At 40.9% G+C, this 19,219-nt stretch overlaps 1 protein-coding gene across 6 annotated transcripts in view; it reads right to left on the reverse strand.

Annotated features, from left to right (window-relative positions):
* Nucleotides 1-17,732, reverse strand: part of PABPC1L (poly(A) binding protein cytoplasmic 1 like) — a 31,450-nt gene extending 13,718 nt beyond the window's left edge. Inside the window, exons 1-10 of one of the 6 annotated variants that reach the window (XM_081947000.1) lie at nucleotides 17,508-17,573; nucleotides 17,373-17,419; nucleotides 14,847-15,058; nucleotides 13,653-13,846; nucleotides 12,309-12,424; nucleotides 9,725-9,864; nucleotides 8,750-8,844; nucleotides 7,605-7,742; nucleotides 2,950-3,045; nucleotides 310-576 (exon numbers count right to left, since the gene is read on the reverse strand). In XM_081947000.1, the coding sequence (XP_081803126.1) occupies nucleotides 310-576; nucleotides 2,950-3,045; nucleotides 7,605-7,742; nucleotides 8,750-8,844; nucleotides 9,725-9,864; nucleotides 12,309-12,424; nucleotides 13,653-13,846; nucleotides 14,847-15,039 (1,239 nt within the window). In that variant the 5' untranslated portion in view covers nucleotides 15,040-15,058; nucleotides 17,373-17,419; nucleotides 17,508-17,573. The other 5 variants (XM_081947002.1, XM_081947004.1, XM_081947001.1 and 2 more) reach the window with 5 other exon arrangements.
* Between the last annotated feature and the right edge of the window lie 1,487 nt (nucleotides 17,733-19,219).

Below are 19,219 nucleotides of genomic sequence, written 5' to 3' on the forward strand. Positions count from 1 at the left end.
TTCAAGGGAATGCACCTCACTCCCATCTCTGTCCCCAAAACAAAAAAATGTTCCCAAATGATTGTCCTGTCTACCTGGTGATGCCATGACATCATTGGCATGTTATTAGGCTTCCAGGAAGGCACAAAGGCAAAATAGAGCCACCCTAATTACTCACAGGTATAAATTTGATTCTGATGCTTGATGGCACATTTTAAAACATGCATCTCAAGGGAGAAGTGTTTTCCAATTCCTTGAGTTCTAAGCCGTCAAATGCTATTAGCTTTATTTATGCATCTTTAATGGAAGTGATATTCTTATAGGTCTTACCTGTGGAATTGAGGGCATGAAGTAGCCCGCAGAAGGCTGTAAAGAATATAGGAGGGGACCAGGAAAGGTCCTCATGGTGGCCAGCCTCTGCATATATTGATTGGTGAGAATGGCTTTTCTCTCCTCTTTCCGTTGGGCAAGAGCGACATACAAAGGCTTAGTGCTGACGATGCGTCCATTCATTTCAGTCACAGCCTTGGTCGCTTCTTCTGGGGAAGAAAAACATACAAACCCAAAACCTTTGCTGTGTCCGCCATCCGTCATTACCTGAATGGAAAATTAAAACAAAGTCCACTGAGCCCATGACTCTTCAGCATAGAAAGGGATGTCCACCCTGGACAGGATGGTCAAACCAGTCAAGGTGATACTTACAACAGTGCAATTAAATTTTATTTTATTTACCATATGGCATCTACAGAGGTCATGCAATCACGGATATGCAACACTAATACGCAAATATGCATTTACATAAAGCTGTGTGTGTCTGTGTGTACAATACATTATAGGAAATAAAATATTACATTAAGGTAAAACCATGACAAAATCCTCCTAATGTGGTACCATAGAGTCACAATAGGATAGATGTTCCAATTCTATAGCTAAGGAAGTTAACCATCTAACTGCTTCTGGTGTAGCTGCAATGAGATCATCCCAGGCCACAGAGGTGAGCTGCTCCCGGTTCGGCCCGGATCGGTGGAAGGCTCTGCCCACTCACCCGGATGATTCTGCGCATGTGCAGAAGAGTTGCGTGCATGAGCAAACCGGTAGTAAAATAATGGAAACCCACCACTGCCAGGCCAGGTGTATGAAGGTGTATGCTCTCTCCTAACAGAGTGGCTAAAAGTCTATACACATCTCAACCAAACCGGATACTATCTCTTACTGTCAAAAATTAGAGAGGCAGCAATTGGATTGCAACAGTTCTTTTGATGACAAAAGATATTGGACCCCAAATCCGTAGTTTGCAACTAAACAAAGAAGTGCAATCAAAGCTCCACCTCTTTTTATGTAGGTTGCACATAAAAAGAACAGTAGAGCATCACTTGCACTTCTATGGCTATCATCTTGATTTGTTGACCACAACCTGCAGACACCCCATGCATAGAAAAAGAAATGGACCCAAGAGAATGAACCAACTGGCAACTTTTCCAAACTGGAAAAGCAAGCTTTTTAAAGCAGTTTGTGTGGATTAGGACTACACAATTTCACATTTGGCATACAGAAGGTGGGCTAGGTGTAAGGGCTAATAAAAGTAGTGATTCCCAATTCATGATGAAGCCGCAACAAAGTTATTTTTGATTTGGGGTTGTCGTTGCATGAAATGCAACTAATTTCCTCTCTCGTCATGTATTTAACAGCTTTCTTCTGTTATATTAACAGTGGCAATTAAGGAAGTTTCAAAATATTAAAACTCTAATTTAAATTCTTGTTTTCAAGTGAAAGCTAATAGCTATATCAAACAATATGGAACAGATTTCTCTTCACACTTTCCCAAGCAGAAGTCCCAGATTTTTTCCAAAACTGCAGAACAGATTTGAAGATGTATTAGAGTTAGAGTCAGCCTTGCTGGTAGAACACTATATCCCAGGGAAATGACGCTAGTTGATTCAATTCTAAATGTCCTTCTCCAGCCCTTATTACAAGCTTCATATTATACTGTGCCCAACCTGTTACATAGCTTCTAACACACAGTAATCAATGTATTAAATTGGTTTATTATTTCAAGATTGTATGATGTTACTACCCTTCCATATTTTCTCCCCCAGAGAGAGAAAGACAGAGAATTTGCAAAAACTTGGTTATATTGGTATATCTATCAGTAAGCCATATAGTTATCCAGTGGTAAAATCTAATTTTTCCCCCCACTGGTTCTGTGGGTGTGGCTTGGTGGTGGTGGGTCATGTGACCGAGTGGGCGTGACCAACTTTGTTTCACTTTTTAAAGCATTTGTTTTCCTGCCGGTTCGCCTCACAGTTGAGTCGCACGATCCTTGGAAGCTTTTTTTTTTACTACCAGTTTGCAGAATCAAGGACAATTGTCCCTACCAGTTTGGCCAAACCAGGCCAAACCGGGAGGATTTCACCCCTGTAGTTAACCCTCTGCTTTTAACCACTGTACAAAACAAGTGTTGTGTTTTATGCTTTCAGGCAGAAAAATTAGATTAAAATATTTTAAATAAAAAACATACCAATCAGAATTACTGCAGAAAATACACAGCCTAGAGAGGGGTAATTAATTTATAATTACATGGAGACTGACTTGGGTGTCATTAAATGAGCTTTGGTTATTGAGTGGTTTAAGCATATTAATAAATAGATCAATAAAATAATTAAGGGAGAATTATAATGGACTGCGCTGCAAGTAAAACAGGGGTGTCCAAACTTGGGAACTTTAAGACTTGTGGACTTCAACTCCCAGAATTCCACAGCCAGCACCCCTGAAGTAAAAGCTCCCATGATTATTATACCTTCCATATAATGTAATGTATTAAAACATTCACTAGTTTTGGTAAAGCAAATCATGAAACAAGTTCAAGCTGCATTCTGAAACGATACAGCCCAGTACTATTTTCAATTGGTGAGAACAACTAGCAAGCATTCACATCAAATATGCAATGATACTCAGGCATTGGAATCTGACCTTGGCACTTGTTATGGTTCCATAAGGTGAGAATTCTTTTCTCAAATGCTCATCATCAATGCCATCATCCAAGTTCTTTACATACAAGTTTACTCCCTGAAAGCAAACAAGCACAGCCATTTTTTGTCTCTTCACCATAAATGATATTGGATAAGACTTTTGTAATTTATTTATTTATTTATTTATTATTTTACCGTGCTTCTAGACCGCCCCCTTTCCCGAAAGGGACTCGGGGCAGTGTACAGTCCATATAAAGAATATATCAGAATACAATCAATAAAAGAATTAAGTATGTACAGTTAAATATGGAGGAGGTTAAAATCGAATTAAAAAGAACTGTACAGAGCAAGTATATATAAATATAATATTAAAACCCCTAGGACACACACAAATTAAATTAAAAACAATACCCCTAAAATAACCAGTTAATAGTACGTTTACCAGGAGGAACAGTTGTAATTAAGCCAGGCCTGCTAGTCGGAACAGGTGAGTCTTCAATTTTTGCCGGAAGGAGCGGAGGTCAGTGGTGGTTCTGATGTCTGGGAGGAGGTCATTCCAGAGGGTTGGGCCCATCACAGAGAAGGCCCTACTCCTTGGTGTCGCCCGTTGGCATTGCCTAGTGGACGGCACCAGGAGAAGCCCCTCCCTGTGTGAGCGAATTGGCCGCAGGGAAGTATGTGGGAGGGTACGATCCCGCAAGTAACTAGGTCCTGTGCCATGGAGTGCTTTAAAGATGGTAATCAGGACCTTGAAACGCACCCGAAAAACCACAGGTAGCCAGTGCAGCTCGCGCAGGAGAGGTGTTACGTGGGAGTACCTAGTACTCCCCATCACAGCTGCGTTCTGAACTAACTGCAGTCTCCGGGCGCGTCCCAAGGGCAGCCCCATGTAGAGAGCGTTGCAGTAGTCCAGGCGGGACGTCACCAGCGCATGAGTGACCGTGCGTAGGGCATCCCGGTCCAGTAGGGGGCGCAATTGGCACACCAGGCGAACCTGGTGGAACGCCCCCCTTGCCACGGCTGCCACATGGTCATCCATTGACAGCCGGGCATCAAGGAGGACGCCCAAATTGCGCGCCCGTTCCACAGGGGGCAATTGTTCTCCCCCTATGGCCAGCGATGGAATCAGCTGGCTGAACCGAGGTGCCGGTAGCCACAGCCACTCAGTCTTGGAGGGGTTGAGTTTGAGTCTGTTGTCCCCCATCCAGACCCCGACGGCTTCTAAACACCGGGACATCACTTCGACAGCCTCGTTGGGGTGGTTTGGGGTTGAAATGTACTGCTGAGTATCATCAGCGTACAGGTGGTACTCAACCCCAAAACCACGGATGATCTCACCCAGCGGCTTCACATATGTGTTGAACAGGAGAGGCGAGAGGACCGACCCCTGTGGTACCCCACAAGTGAGTGACCTCAGGGTCGACCTCTGCCCCCCTGTCAACACACATTGCTTCCGGTCGGAGAGGTAGGAGCTGAACCACCGCAGAACGGTACCTCCGACTCCTATCCCCTCCAACCGGTACAATAGGATACCATGGTCGATGGTATCAAAAGCCGCCGAGAGGTCTAATAGGACCAGGATAGAGGAACAACCTCTATCTCTGGCCCTCCAGAGATCATCGACCAACGCGACCAAGGCTGTCTCCGTGCTGTGCCCGGGTCGGAAGCCGGACTGGCGTGAGTCTAGATAATCGGATTCGTCAAGGTGTCGTGGAAATCGCTGCGCCACCACATTCTCAACAACCTTCGCTAGAAAGGGAAGGTTGGAGACTGGACGATAATTAGCTAGCTCCGTTGGGTCGAGTGAAGGCCTCTTAAGCAAGGGCCTCACCACCGCCTCCTTCAAGGCGGTTGGTAAGGATCCCTCACCCAATGAGGCATTCACCAGGCCCAGAAGCCAGCCTCGGGTCACCTCCCAAGATGCCAGTACCAACCAGGAGGGACACGGGTCCATTAAACATGTGGTGGGTCGCAGCCGTCCACGCAACCTATCCAAATCCTCGGGGGCAACAGAATCAAACTCCTCCCAAGATGGTCTCACAAGACTCACTGTTGGCGGCCTGTCCGGTCCACTGAAGGGGGCCCATCCGCTCCGGATCTGAGCGACTTTGTCCTGCAGATATTCCCCAAACTCCTCTGCTCTGCCCTGCAAGGGCGCCCCCTGCATCCTCTGTGATAAGAGGGAGCGGGTCACCCTAAACAGGGCGGCAGGGCGGTTATCAGCGGACGCAATAAGAGCGGCACAATATCTACGTTTGGCCGCTCTCAATGCCACAAGGTAGGTCCGTAAATAGGCTCTTACCTGTGTTCGATCAGATTCGGAGCGTGAGGACCTCCACCTGCTCTCTAGACATCTCCTATGGCGCTTCATCACCCTCAGCTCCTCGGTATACCAAGGAGCTCGGGTGGGTCGCTGCTGCAGGAGAGGTCGCAAAGGCGCAACCCGGTCTAAGGCCCCAGCCGCCGCCCTATTCCAGGCGGCCGCTAGGTCCTCCGACCGAGCGCGGGTCAGGGCTACAGGTAATGGCCCAAGCTCCGTCTGGAACCTATCCGGCTCCATAATGTAATGAATATATGTGTGTGTGGCATCATCCAGCATCATAAGGATGAAAGAACCTTACATGTCATCAAGAACAATAACTAGAGTTTCAGATTAGCTTTATCTGATAAGTGGTCATGCAAGTCAAAGATAAAAAACAGTTATAGTTGAAAATATCTAGAAGACATTCCTCGGGGGAAGGGGCTGCCTTAGATGTTAGCTTTCAAATTCATGAAGTGAACTTAACATTGACCTAAGCTAACTTCTATTATTTGCCATTTACCCAGCACCTAAATCTAGAACACATGTTATTTTTATTGAATTCGTTCTCTGGTCGTTTATATCTACTACAGTTCACATGATGCTAATGAGGGTCATAGCTACTTACAACCAGAAGTAGCAATGCAACATTAATATAGCAATGACAATATGCAACAAAACAGAATGACAGCACCCTGAGGATCAATTATAACAACCAATTCATGGCAGAATGATCCCTTTAATTATCTATCAATCGCAATCCTTTCAGGAAAATGTTAACAGTTTCTGAAAAAACAATGAGATGGGAGCAAACCTAATCTTGAGAGGAGGACACCAACTGAGAAGGTTCAATCTTAAGGTCTCTAAAGATGGCATTCCTTAAGAGAAAGGACTTCCAATTTTAATGAGTGGATGGAAGCCACAGGTTGAAGGCAATCCATAGACATCCAAGTCCTAAACTATGCAGCCATGTACATATTTTACAAAAGAAGAATAACTGGTTAGAAAGGCCGACCTAGATACTGTAAACAGTCCTTACCCAAATGATCCCCAAGTTCCTCCTGACTCCTGGATTACAATAATATCATTCTATTCATGTAACAAAGATAAGAAAGAGCTTATCTTTTTTTCTTAGCAGAAAAACTGATTAACTGAAAAGTTCCCCATTTGAGAAATGTGAGGAACTTCATTTGAACCTTGACTCAGCACTTTCTGGGATAATCAATACATTTTCAAAACAGGAATATCCATTAAACCCCCTAAGACTATATGGATAAGCTAGACAGGATTGGCCTCTAGAAAAAGTTTTTTAAACTACCATATTTGTTAGCTTCCAATCCAGTTACATCTTTCCAACATTTATGGTTTTTGTTTGGGCAAAATATATACCTTAGAGTCTGTAACATGAAGCAAGAAACTGGGTCCAAATTAAAATAGATAAAATACAAGAAAATGAGGTTTGTCCAGAGTTTGAGAACTTTTCTTGGGAAAAGGCACTCTGCTCAAAAGGCATAAAAAAGAGAGACATCTCTACACTTATTTAGTAACAATCTGACACTTGCTGTTCAGAAACCTCCAAATTTAAAGTCCATTCTTCCTTCAGGCAGCCTCCATCCTCCAGCTGCCTCTGTCTGACTGAAATCAACACAGTAGAGTGAACCTAACTGCTAGAGGCATCAGAAAACATCTGAAGTATTGGATTAGCCAACAACAGTCACTTAAACTCAATCTTTTCCAACTTTTTGTTCAATAGGCCCTACTACAGAATAGAAAAGGGGCAGAGAATGAGTATGAGAATGGAGAACGTTACTGTAATAAAATATGTAACTGAGGGACTGAATCAAATCAGAGTCAACTATAATACAAGATGAAGAATCATAGCCAGCGATAGATGGGACATTTGAGCTCATTTAGCAGAAAAGGGGAATTTAATTCAATTTTCCTTCTCTCACTCCCACTCCTGATACTGTTTCTTTCATCAAGATCCATGGTGGTGCAGTGGTTAGAATGCAATACTGCAAGCTACTCTGGTTGACTGCCAACTGCGTGTAATTTGGCAGTTCGAATCTCACCAGGCTCAAGATCAACCCATCCTTCCATCCTTCCGATGTCGGTAAAATGAGGACCCAGATTATTGGGGGCAATATGCTGACTCAATAAACCACTTAGACAGGGCTGTAAAACACAGCTTCGCAGTGTGTAAGTCTAAGTGCTATTGCTATTGTTATCTCTATCCCTTCATTCAGTCCATTCATTCTAATACAGGTGTACTTTGAAGTCCAACAACAGAATGCGGGGTTTTTAAAAGACATCCAATGGTTCTGTACCAATCACTCTTTGCCTTCAGCTCATGTTACCTGATATCGGTTCATTCTTTCCTGCTTGATTTGTTCAAATTTACGCTTCAGCTCATTTTGTCGCTCCATCCTTTTTTGGGCTCTGCCAACAAATACTGTTCGTTCATTGATCTCACTTCCATCCATCTGCTCAACGGCCTGCGGTGAGAAGATGCGACAGGCCAGGCTGTAAATTTATTTCACAGGAAATCACCTCATACTTTATCATTTCATTACAGGCAATCCATGACGTACAGCCACAATTGGCATCAGAATTTCCATTATTAAGCAAGGCAGGTTGTTAAGTGAGTTGTGCACCATTTTTCAACTTTTACCATGGTTGTTCAGCAAATCACTGCAGTTCTTAAATGAATCATGCAGTTGTTGAATCTTGCTTTTCCCATTAATCTCATTTGTCAGAATGATAATCATATGATCCTCGGACACTGAAACTGTCCTAAAACATGCTGGTTGCCAACCATACACATTTTGATCATTTCACCATGGGGATGCTGCAACAGTCGTGAGAGTGAGGACCAGTTGTATGTTGTTTTTTTCAGTGCTGTTGTAACTTCAAAGAGTTGCTAAATGAAATGTTGTAAGCAGTGGTGGGTCCCTTATCCCATTGCAACCGGTACAGTGCAATGGGGATGGGTGTCCACCACATGAATGTGTGCAGTGCGCGCATGCATACTTACCACCCATGACGCTCCACAATGCCTCTGTGACGCTCCAGCTGCTCGGCGGAGCATTGCGCAGGTCCCGTACACTCCGTGCGTGTGCGCAGAAGCCCCGAAAACCTCAAATATCGGTAAGGAGCGCGGGTGGGTGGGCCCTCCGGAGCACCATACCAGATCGGTACCCGGTGCTCCCGGCAGGCACCATTACGCCCATACCGGGGCGTACCGGGCGTAACCCATCACTGGTTGTAAGTCACGTACTAACAGCATTTATTATTTTAATCAAGGCCTGCTTTGAACTAGCTAGATGTAACTAACTAGATGAAATGCTATCCTGCCACAGCCTGAGGAAATAATTGGAACACTAGTTCAACCTATGACGAGATACTAGCTTTTAAATAGACTCTTAAAGTCTTATTATATTCCCCAAATCTTTTCCCCTACCATTACTCTTTAATAGAGAAAGGAGAACAAATATCAACTTGCCTTCTGAGCATCTTGATGCTTCTCAAAATTGACAAAACCAAATCCTTTTGAGCGGCCAGTATTATCTAACATGACCTTGACACTCAATGTTTTTCCTGGAAGTAGAACAAAAACTTTTAGGCTAATACTACAAGAAAGAAAATTTTGATGGAGTACTGAGGCACAAGGTGCTCAGCTCCGTTCATGGATAGTAATGGATACATGCCAATAAGTACCACATTCTTCTATTACATTTAAACTTTTGGCTCACAGAGAAATTTTACTCCAGGGAGGTATTTTTCATGTCTTCAAATTCTGCAATAGAAAATTCAAATTTGTTTCATGACAGTTTGTGTGACCCAGAGTTGCTTAAATCAATGGCTAGCCATACAAATCAAGTTATTATTTCCTAAACACTATAGTCATCCTTGTCATTTTATATATCTTACAATGAAGTCTTCCTCTTACCAAGTGCATCCACTTACTAGATAGCTCAAGACAAACAGGTCAGGTGTTCTGCCTATCATTAGAGGGAAGGAATTTCTAATTGATATTGAAAAGGAAGCCATTTTTAAACCAGCTTACATTTAAAAATGTAGCTTTCCATAATTCTGTACCCTCAAAATATAATGGTTATCAGTTTTCATTCCTTAGGGATATTAGACAAATTCAAAAGGATTAGGGGAGGTGATGAGCACTGTATCTGAACAGCAACAGATGGAGAAAACGTCCCAAAATATATCCTTAAAAACAGATGCAAAATTGTTGGATCCTTATGGCTTAGGTTATGATTTCAAATTTTTACTTCACAATGGAATGTTTTTACCTATATGGAAGTAGGTTAGATCACATTACTGGCCATATCTTTTGCACAAAAAAACTGAAACAGCATCTAAGCCATGGTGGCTCAGTGGATAGAATGCCATTCTGCTAAGCTGTTAAACTTATGGTCACAACCCATATTTTATTAGCAGTATTTTTCACTGCCACCCTTACCAAATTTTGAGAATATTTCTTGCAGCCGCTCATCAGTCATGTCCTCTCCAAAGTTTTTGATGTAGACATTAGTGAATTCCATTGCTTTGGCTCCATATTCTGCTTCTCGCTCTCGGCGGGACTTAAAGTGGCCAACAAATCTGCAGGATCAAGACAGGACATGTGAAGCCATCTCTTAAAAGGGTATTGCAGGGCAGAAGAGACCTCCTACTCTCTTTTATTCAGCTGGCAAATCATGCAGCTGGGGCAGCTTCTTCCATTCAGGTCTGCAAAGCTAAAGCTTGTCTTCTCAGGTGAATCTTTTAGAAGCCAAATTTCGATAAAATTCAGAAAGGGGCAGGATTGTATGCAGGGGTGGGTTCCTGCCAGTTCTAACCTCTTCTATAGAAGAGGTTCCACAAATCTACAGTGCCATTTAGAACCGGTTCCAGCTCCTTCCCCCCGCCCGTTCGCACATCATCAAGATGAAGAGCAAGAGGAGGAATTCTGGGAGTTGAAGTCCACAAGTCTTAAAGCTATCAAGCTTGAACACCCCTGGGGATTTTTTTTCTAAAGGGTTAGGGGTGCAAGGGTCTTGTAACTTGACAGCTTTAAGACTTGTGTGCTTCAAATGCTAGAGTTTCTGAGCCAACATTTTGGTTGCTAAGCAAGAGCGTTGTTAAGTGAGTTTCACCACATTTTACAAGTTGGCCACGCCCACCCAATCACATGGCTGGCAAGCCACTCCCACCCGGTCACATGGCTGGCAAGCCACTCCCACCCGGTCACATGGCCAGCAAGCCACTCCCACAAAGCAGGCCACACCTACAGAAGAAGTTCTAAAAAATTTTGAAACCCACCACTGATTGTATGCTTTGGTATGTTTACAAAGATATTTTCTTTAGGGCAGGGGTCCACACCTCTGGGCCTCAGCCCACTTCCGGTCCATGGCCTATTCGGAATTGGGCCACATGAGTGGCTGGCTGGAGCACACATGCATAGCTCAACTTGTGCAAACAGCAGGCCAGCAGGCAATCATATACATCACACCAGCCTGTCGCTAATACAAGTCAAGCTGTGCGCATGCACACCAGGCCATCACTAGTGTGGCCCAGTTCTCCTCTCCTCCTCCCCAGCCAGGCCTCCAAGCCACAAAATTTGGGGAAGCACTGCTTTAAGGAAATCCAGAAGTTAAATAATGAGATTGAGATTTTTTTCTTATTTCATATATTTTTAAAATACATATTTCACCCTTAAAAATAATGTTTCTAAGTGTGCAATACTTTAAAGTCAATTTTAAAAAAAGAGAGCAAAAAAAGCCAGTAGGTTTTAAGAATGTTGCTTCATAGATTTAAATTATTATATATAAAAGGAAAGAATAAAAACTGCTTTACTACATTCATACTTTGTATCACATATGTAGATTGATTTCAAGATGTACAATATCAGTTTTAAAAAAGCTATAATTTGAGATTTTTAAAAAAATCCAAAACATTATCTGCAGCATTCAAGCGAGAACCATAGTTGGCTTTGGGGAGAAATCACCAGGAGTTATTCCTGGTAATTTATTATTAAAATATCTGTGAAACCAATATGAAAGTTAATTTTAATATTAAAATTTCAGTACTATAAAATAACTTTCCTCTTTTATTTCCGATTCCGTTCTTCTAGTACACTTTGAATTGAAATCTGATGGCAACTTGTAGAGAGAATCTGGGGGCCACAATCAGGGATCTGTGGGCCACCAATTGCTGTTGGCAATTTAGAATAGAATAGAATAACAGAGTTGGAAGGGACCTTGGAGGTCTTCCCTGCTTAGGCAGGAAACCCTACACCACTTCAGAAAAATGGTTATCCAACATCTTCTTAAAAACTTCCAGTGTTGGAGCATTTACAACTTCTGGAGGCAAATTGTTCCATTGATTAATTGTTCTAACTGTCAGGAAATTTCTCCTTAGTTCTAAGTTGCTTCTCTCCTTAATTAGTTTCCACCCATTGCTCCTTGTCCCACCCTCAGGTGCTTTGGAGCATAGTTGGACTCCCTCTTCTTTGTGGCAACCCTTGATTTCTGATGTAAAAGGTCAAATCTGATCCCAATTGTGATTAAACTCCCAGGCAAAATACTACAGTAACCACTCCAGGATATAGAAAACACTTCATGCCAATTGATGTATTTGGTAAACCTGACTGACTTCACTCTGTCAGCCCTGTCTAATAAAGGATCTACTAAGTTTCAAAGATTCAGAGATTCTTGCTTCCCAGGAGATCCTAGAACTGAACCTGGATCTTATACATTCAAAGCACACACTTACCATTGTTTCTTTAAACTATACAGTAGAACCTCTGGTCACAGCCATAATTCGTTCCATAACTTTGGTCACAACCCGATTTGGTCATGATCCGAACCTAATTTTGGAAATTTGGCGCTTACAAAAAAAAAAATGGTGCAGAGGGGAAAATCGCCTGCAGGGTGGGGGTGGGGAGTGAATTTTTTGGTCAGAATCCGATTTAGACGTGCTCAGAAGTGTTCATGACCAGAGGTTCTACTATACTAGAATTGCAGGGAAAAAAAATCATTGCACCACCTGCTCAGGCTTCTACTTACACCTTGCGATCATTTAGCAGCATTCCATTCATTGTATCAATTGCTCTATTTGCTGCCTCGTGGGTCTCAAAATGGACGAAGCCATAACCCCTAGATCCATTCTCGTCACAAACAACCTGTTAAGAAATTTAAGAGACGGGTGAGAGAAAGAAAAGGAGGCAAATCAAAACGTGGAACTGATCATCAGTCCATCGCTTGCCTTTCATATTCCCAGTTCTTCTCAGTTGCCTTTTATATTCTCAGTTCCCCAAGAATAATAGTTATCACCTGCTTAACCCGAAGCCATCTACGAATGTTGGATTTAGGTCACATAATCTCCAACTACTAATCTGTACTGTTGATGCTGGATGGAGATTATGCGGATACTGAATGGTAGCATATTTGGAGAAAGATCAGATTTTATCAGGGGTCTCCAGCCTTGGCAACTTTAAGACTTGGCAAACTGGCTGAGGAATTCTGGGAGTTGAAGTCCACAAGTCTTAAAGTTGCCAAGGTTGGAGAACCCAGGTTTATAAAGTTCTAGAGCTCCCAGTTCCAGAGAGAAGAGGAAACAATATGTTGAATCTAATCTAATTCTCTCCCTCAAAATCAGCTGCTCTTCTGGAGCCATTCTAGTAATTTTGACAACTGAAAAACCATAATCTCTTGTCCCATCCTGAAAAGATGCTGGGAGAAAGTGGGGAAATGATCAAGATCAGGGGTGTCAAACTGGCAGCCCCTGGGCCAGATGCATGATGCGCAGGCCACGCCCACCCCAGCTCCGCGAAGGAAAAAATGTCATGAAACATCAATGTGACACAGCAAGAGTGACACCTATGATGTTTCACCCAAGGGAAAAATAATTGAAAGCCTTGTTAAATTGAAAGCCATCAAACAATAACAGATTGATACTGCAGCTGAACGTTGATGAGAAAAAGTGACACAAGCATTGTTAGAGTGTGAATTTTGCCCTGAATTAAGGAGGTGAGGATCTTGGCATTCCTTGTAGCATACTTTTGAATAAGCGAAACTAAACCCGAAGCAAGATCTAATAAAAAACATTTTAATGTAAAAGAAAATAAAAATACAAAAGTGCTAACTCAATTAACTACATTTTGGCAAGAGCTACGTGCCTGCCTCCTGGCAAGCGAACAAAAGATCAGAAGAGAAAGTTAAGGAATGTGAAGGAGCATGCGTACTAAATCACTTGTCAGATAAGAACTGTGACCTGCGCAGTAAATTTTCAGCACAGCTAGCAAACCAATTAACGCAGTGATAACCATGAATATATTTCAGACTTCCGAATGAAAATGCATCATAAAAAGGAGAACTATATTTCATGATTTCTGAAAAGGTTACACCTACTTTGCAAGAAAGAATATTTCCAAAAGCTGAGAATGTATCATATAAGGCTTTGTTATCAATGGAATCATCCAGATTCTTGATGAAAATATTTCCGACACCTGATTTCCTGAGTCCAGGATCTCGCTGGGACCACATGATACGAATGGGCCGACCTTTTATGACTTCAAAATTCATGGTGTCCAAAGCCCGTTCAGCTTGAAGAAGGAAAAATAAAAGCACATTCATTTACCAATAAACCAAACACAAACTTGGGAAACACAAATTGCAGTGCACCAACATCTAACTTTTCAAATAGTTCATAATTATCAACATAGATTATCTTCAAGAAAACAAGAGGTGGGATAAGGGTGTAAGAAATCACTGGTTTTCATGGAGTTGTTTGCATGTGAAAGCCTAAATGTAAAATGATCAAAATGAAAACGGCAATAAAGAACTGAGTAACATGTAAATATATCCTTCTGCAGCATATTCATTGCATTTTGTTATTTAACAAAACTTTTTTTCTGATGAAAAGCTTAAATTGTACACGTTCAATTAGATGTTTCAGACATTATTTTGGGAAAATAAAGGCCCTGTCAGAAATTATGAATTCAGAGTGATGTTGACAGGTTGAATTTATGATCATTAACATTTATATTTGATCCATTGTTGGTGTCTGACACCATTAATAAAATCCATAAGGACAATTTTGTGCGTTAAAAATTAATATTTGCATTTGCAGATTATAAGTAAAAGAGGTGGTCCTTGTTTCAGCAGTTGCTTCCTCAAGACAATATTATTTTTAATCATTTTTTTAAAATTAAAAGCATTCATTCTCCCATTTCTTCAGATTGAAATAGATCAACAAGTGGCATTCAGATTTCTAACAGGAGAGCAGAGACTGCCATTAAGAGGTGGAGAAATAAAAACGTCACATTTTAAAAACGGATAAGCAAGTCTGAGTGTTAATACAATTACAAAAAATAAGAAATATTGATATAAAACATATAGGAAACATTAGTTCAAAGTTACTAGCCTTGAAAAGGATATTACACCCCTCCGCCATCGGAAAAAGGAAAATAAGACTGAAGAGGAAACCACATCCTCTCAGAAAAGACAAACTATTTGGAGGAAAATAGTAAAAGAAAGTGTATTTTAATATGAATTGCATTTGTGTACAGTATCAATATTAAACCAAGCAAAGAAAGTTCTTACCATCAGCAGGCTGTTGAAAATTTATGTAAGCATAACCTAGAGATCGCCGTGTGGAAACATCTCGACAAACTCTGATGGACATGATGGATCCAGCAGGCGAGAACTTCTCGTACAACATGGCTTCAGTAACATCTGGATGTAGGTCACCCACATAGAGAGAGGCTAGAGGATATCCTGGGCCACTAGCATTCATGGCCAATCATCTAGTGTAACTTTGGAAGTGAAGCAGAACCTAGTTACTACTAAGTTGCATAATGTAGACTTTTGAGACACAAAAACAACATGGGGTTAGAATAGCTAGGCTAGCACTCAATGTAACTTCTCCATGTGCATCTGACAACAGGGCAATGAACAAACTCACAGGTCTATCTAAACTAGAACCCTATCCCTTTTCCATAATCTCCATTATATTGCAATAAGACTAGAAGGGGGAGTAAAGGAATTCAACTCTCTATATGCAGAAAACAAGAAATGCTAGTTAGAGAATTCTGGGAGTTGAAGTCCACATCTTATAACGTTGCTGATGTTGAGAAACATTGCAGTAAACTGACTTGGTACTTCTTTGGAAACTATTTTATCTTTATATGTTCTTAGTGAAGGACAATGGGCTGAGGTTATACTAAGCTCATTATACTTCATGATAAGTTATTATCCCAAGATTGCTAAACTGGAGTAAGTATCCCAAGGTTGCTAAGTTTTATGGCCAATTTTTAAAGCCAGATCACACTATTCAAAAATCCAACAGTATTCTCAGAAGAGGTCATTGATAAAATGATTTTACACTGGAAGAAGAAACTAGGTCTTTCCCAAACTGAGTTCTAAAACTTTTTGAGTCTTACAATGGCTTCCCACATTAGTGCATAGACATATGTGGGAGAAATAACATATGAAGCATCTTATATAAACTTTTCACAGTAGACAAGTCATGAGACAAGGACTTTGGTGAAGTTTCACTTTCTCTATAGGCTATTCACTACTAATCTCAAGTTTAATGTTCTGAAAGGGAAGGTTTAATTTATTTCTCATATTTTCTTCTCTGTAGGATCCATTTTAGCTTCCTCTGCTTAATGCAAACAGTTATTATATTGATTGTTCATTTGCAGAAAAAAAAAATCATTATGTAGTTAAAACTTACATACCTCCCTTGTTCTTCCAAAAAAGAAAGATAAGAAATTACAAACTCATAATGCTTAATTCTTGCTGCAACTTTTTTCTGTGCTTTTATATAGTACAAGTAGTGAAGAGTTTTAAGAGAAAGATTGGGCAACATACTAATGCCATGCTTCTTTAATATTAGAGGATTCAATGCTGTACCAGTTATTTCCCTAATTGTTCAAAACTATTTCAAAAGAGAGCTACAAAAGTATTTAATCCTAGGAAAATTATAAGAGCACCCTGGATTATGGATTCTGTAAAAATGATTTTAGGTTTAAAAAAACATCTCAAATCTATCAATAGATAAAATAATATTTTACATTGCCAATAGTTCTTAATTCCCTCTCCTTATCATTTCTATTAACAACCTTCAGGTGGTCAGGTTAGGTTGAAACTGGTAACAAACGGGAAGAATCCAGGTTATGGAAAGTAGGCAAAATGTTTTGATTGGATGCGAAACTATTTTTAAAATGGCCACTCTTTCTGGGTAATTAATTTAGAAGCAACTCAACAAAGTTTTTTTTTTTTTAGGGAAGAGCTGTTTGTTTCAGTTCATTACCTATGCAAGTATACCAGTTATTATTAATATCATAGATTAGTCTTTCTCAATCTGGTATTCTCAATCCTACAAATCTCAGCCCAATATAGCCAAAAGATGACAGACAATGCTGGGAATTGTAATCTCAGTTGGAAGCTATGAGTTTGAAGAAAGTATCTCCAGCCACATCTTTCCAATTCAGCTCCGAAAGATTGAGAAGGGAGATGGCAAAACCCTTTTACTTATTTCCACATTTACCTATTTCAATTTCAAAGACATAGAGATTAGGTACTTTGCTGCCTGCATCATTACCTAAGAAAAGCACATATATGTTTTCAGTAGATGAAAACAGCTACCACAACTATTTTTCAACAATAAACATAAATAAAAGAAAGCAAATGTATGCCTTAGGACCAATGTTGATTTACTCCTTACCTTATTGTACTAATCTAATTCTGTGTCCTCCCTGCCCCTAAAACATAACTTCACAACCCCTTGCTTAGCCTGAATAATGGGATGACTGGGCCAAAGTCACACAGCTGGCTTGTGTAACTGAGGAGAGATAGCTATGTAGGCACCACACACTGGATTATATCTCAGTCTACTACATTTTAAAACAGCATGTTGCTTAAATCCAACCTATGCAGTTATGTTGTGTGTGCCCCAAAAGTAGTTTAGTTGAATAAACCATGGTTAGCTTAATTACAGACAAGCATTTTTTACTGGCTACAGGGCAGTCATGGGAAACCAGTCCATTGCAGGACAGAAGGGCTCTAATGGATCTGGTCTATTCAATACAACACACATTTGAGTTAAATAGTTCCACGGCTCACCTGCCTGTAGTACCTCTGTTCAATTTACTTCTGAAAATTAGTTTCTCCTTTCAACAAAATGGATTGCTATTTGAGTAAATATGCTGGGGCTCAAATTCCTGGACCCACCCCGCTCTCCATCAAGCACTCACTTACAGCAATGGAAAACCACCAGCAAAAAGCTCTCCTCTTGCACAGGTCCTCTCTAATGTGGATAAGGTATTCAGAATCCCATAGCCCCACCCCTTCCACTCACAGAGCAGCAGGTGTGACCACCAGACAATTCCTGTTCCCAACACCCTAACCAAGCTGCTAGTCTTCTCCAATGAATCTTACAGGAGCAGATCAAAAACTTGTTCTTCTCAGCAGCATGGAGATTGGGGTTGGGCAGTGCCTTCTGGCAAAACTCTAGCTCAGGGGTGTCCAAACTTGGGAACTTTAAGACTTGTGGACTTCAACTCCCAGAATTCCCCAGTCAGCCATGCTGGCTGGGGAATTCTGGGAGTTGAAGTCCACAAGTCTTAAAGTTCCCAAGTTTGGACACCCCTGCTCTAGCTCAATGTCTTCTTACAAGAAGCTTCAAGACCCACATTTTTATCTGTGGTTTAAACCAATGAGCTATCAACCCGAGTGCAAGTAGTCTTTGACCTACAATCACAATTTTTGTTGCTAAGTGAGACTTTTCTTGTGAATTTTGCCCCGTTTTATGACTTTTCTTGCCACCGTTGTTAAGCGAATCCCTGCAGGGGTTAAATTAGTAACACGGTTGCTAAATGAATCTAGCTTTCGCATTGACTTTGCTTGTCAGGAGGTCGCAAAAAGCGATCACATGATCCCGGGACACTGCAATGGTCATAAAAGTGAGTCAGTTGCCAAGCGTGTCAATTTTGATCACGTGAGCATGGTGATGCTGCAACAGTCGTGTGAAAAGAGTCATGGCACTTTTTTTTAGTGTCTTCAAAAGGTCACCAAATGAACTGTTGAAAGTCAAGGATACATGTATACTGCCATACAATGTTCTGAGAAAGATGTTCAGGAATGGGGATTTTAAAAATGTCACAATAGCAGCTGTGACTAAGTATTTAAAGCCATGCTCCTTTTTTTATGTGTATGTACAGTGCACATAAGGGGAAAAAAAGCAGGGTTTTGGTGGTGATTGCCATCTGGAATACTCCCCCAAGGATGTTCCTAGCGTTGGGGTTAAGGAATTGTAATAGGAGCTCAGAAATTCAAGGTAAAGTTCCTTTTCAACCAGAGAAATTCATTGGGTGATTTGGGGTACTTGTTTCTCGGAGACCAATTTATCCCAGAGCTGGGCTTAAGAGGAGGAAATGTTAATATACGTTACCTTGAACCCCAGGAGGAATGGTAGGGTATAAGCCTAACAAGCCACATTTTTGTCTGATATGTTAAATTCCATCCTTTGGGTTAGTGTGTCATGAAAACTATTCACAAGCACATTGTTTTGACTACAGCCAATGCTGTTTATGATAACAGTGAAATTTTTTAAATTCTGGTATTTTGAGGACTAGACTAGATATTCCTATATTCTAGGAATAAGAGGACAGAAAAATAACAGATCCTTGTTGTAAGCAATTCATGTGATGAAATACTTTAGATCCAAGGCAATTCACTTTTCAACCTTATTTCCCATGAAATGTAAGTACTTCAGAACCCATTTTTGAAAACTACTTACTCTCATATACTGTATATGCTAAACTTTACAAAAAAATATGTTGAATAGAATCTCTATGGAAGTGCCAACAATATTTGCAAGAGCTGAATTTCACCGTGTATGCATTATAGTTAAGTCTTAGTAACCAATTACCCTGTTTGGACAATGAAGGGATTACAAGAGGGTTAGTAGG

The sequence above is a fragment of the Natrix helvetica genome (assembly GCF_964273705.1).
Source record: "Natrix helvetica genome assembly, chromosome: 3".
In the NCBI taxonomy this organism is placed as follows: Eukaryota; Metazoa; Chordata; class Lepidosauria; order Squamata; family Natricidae; genus Natrix; species Natrix helvetica.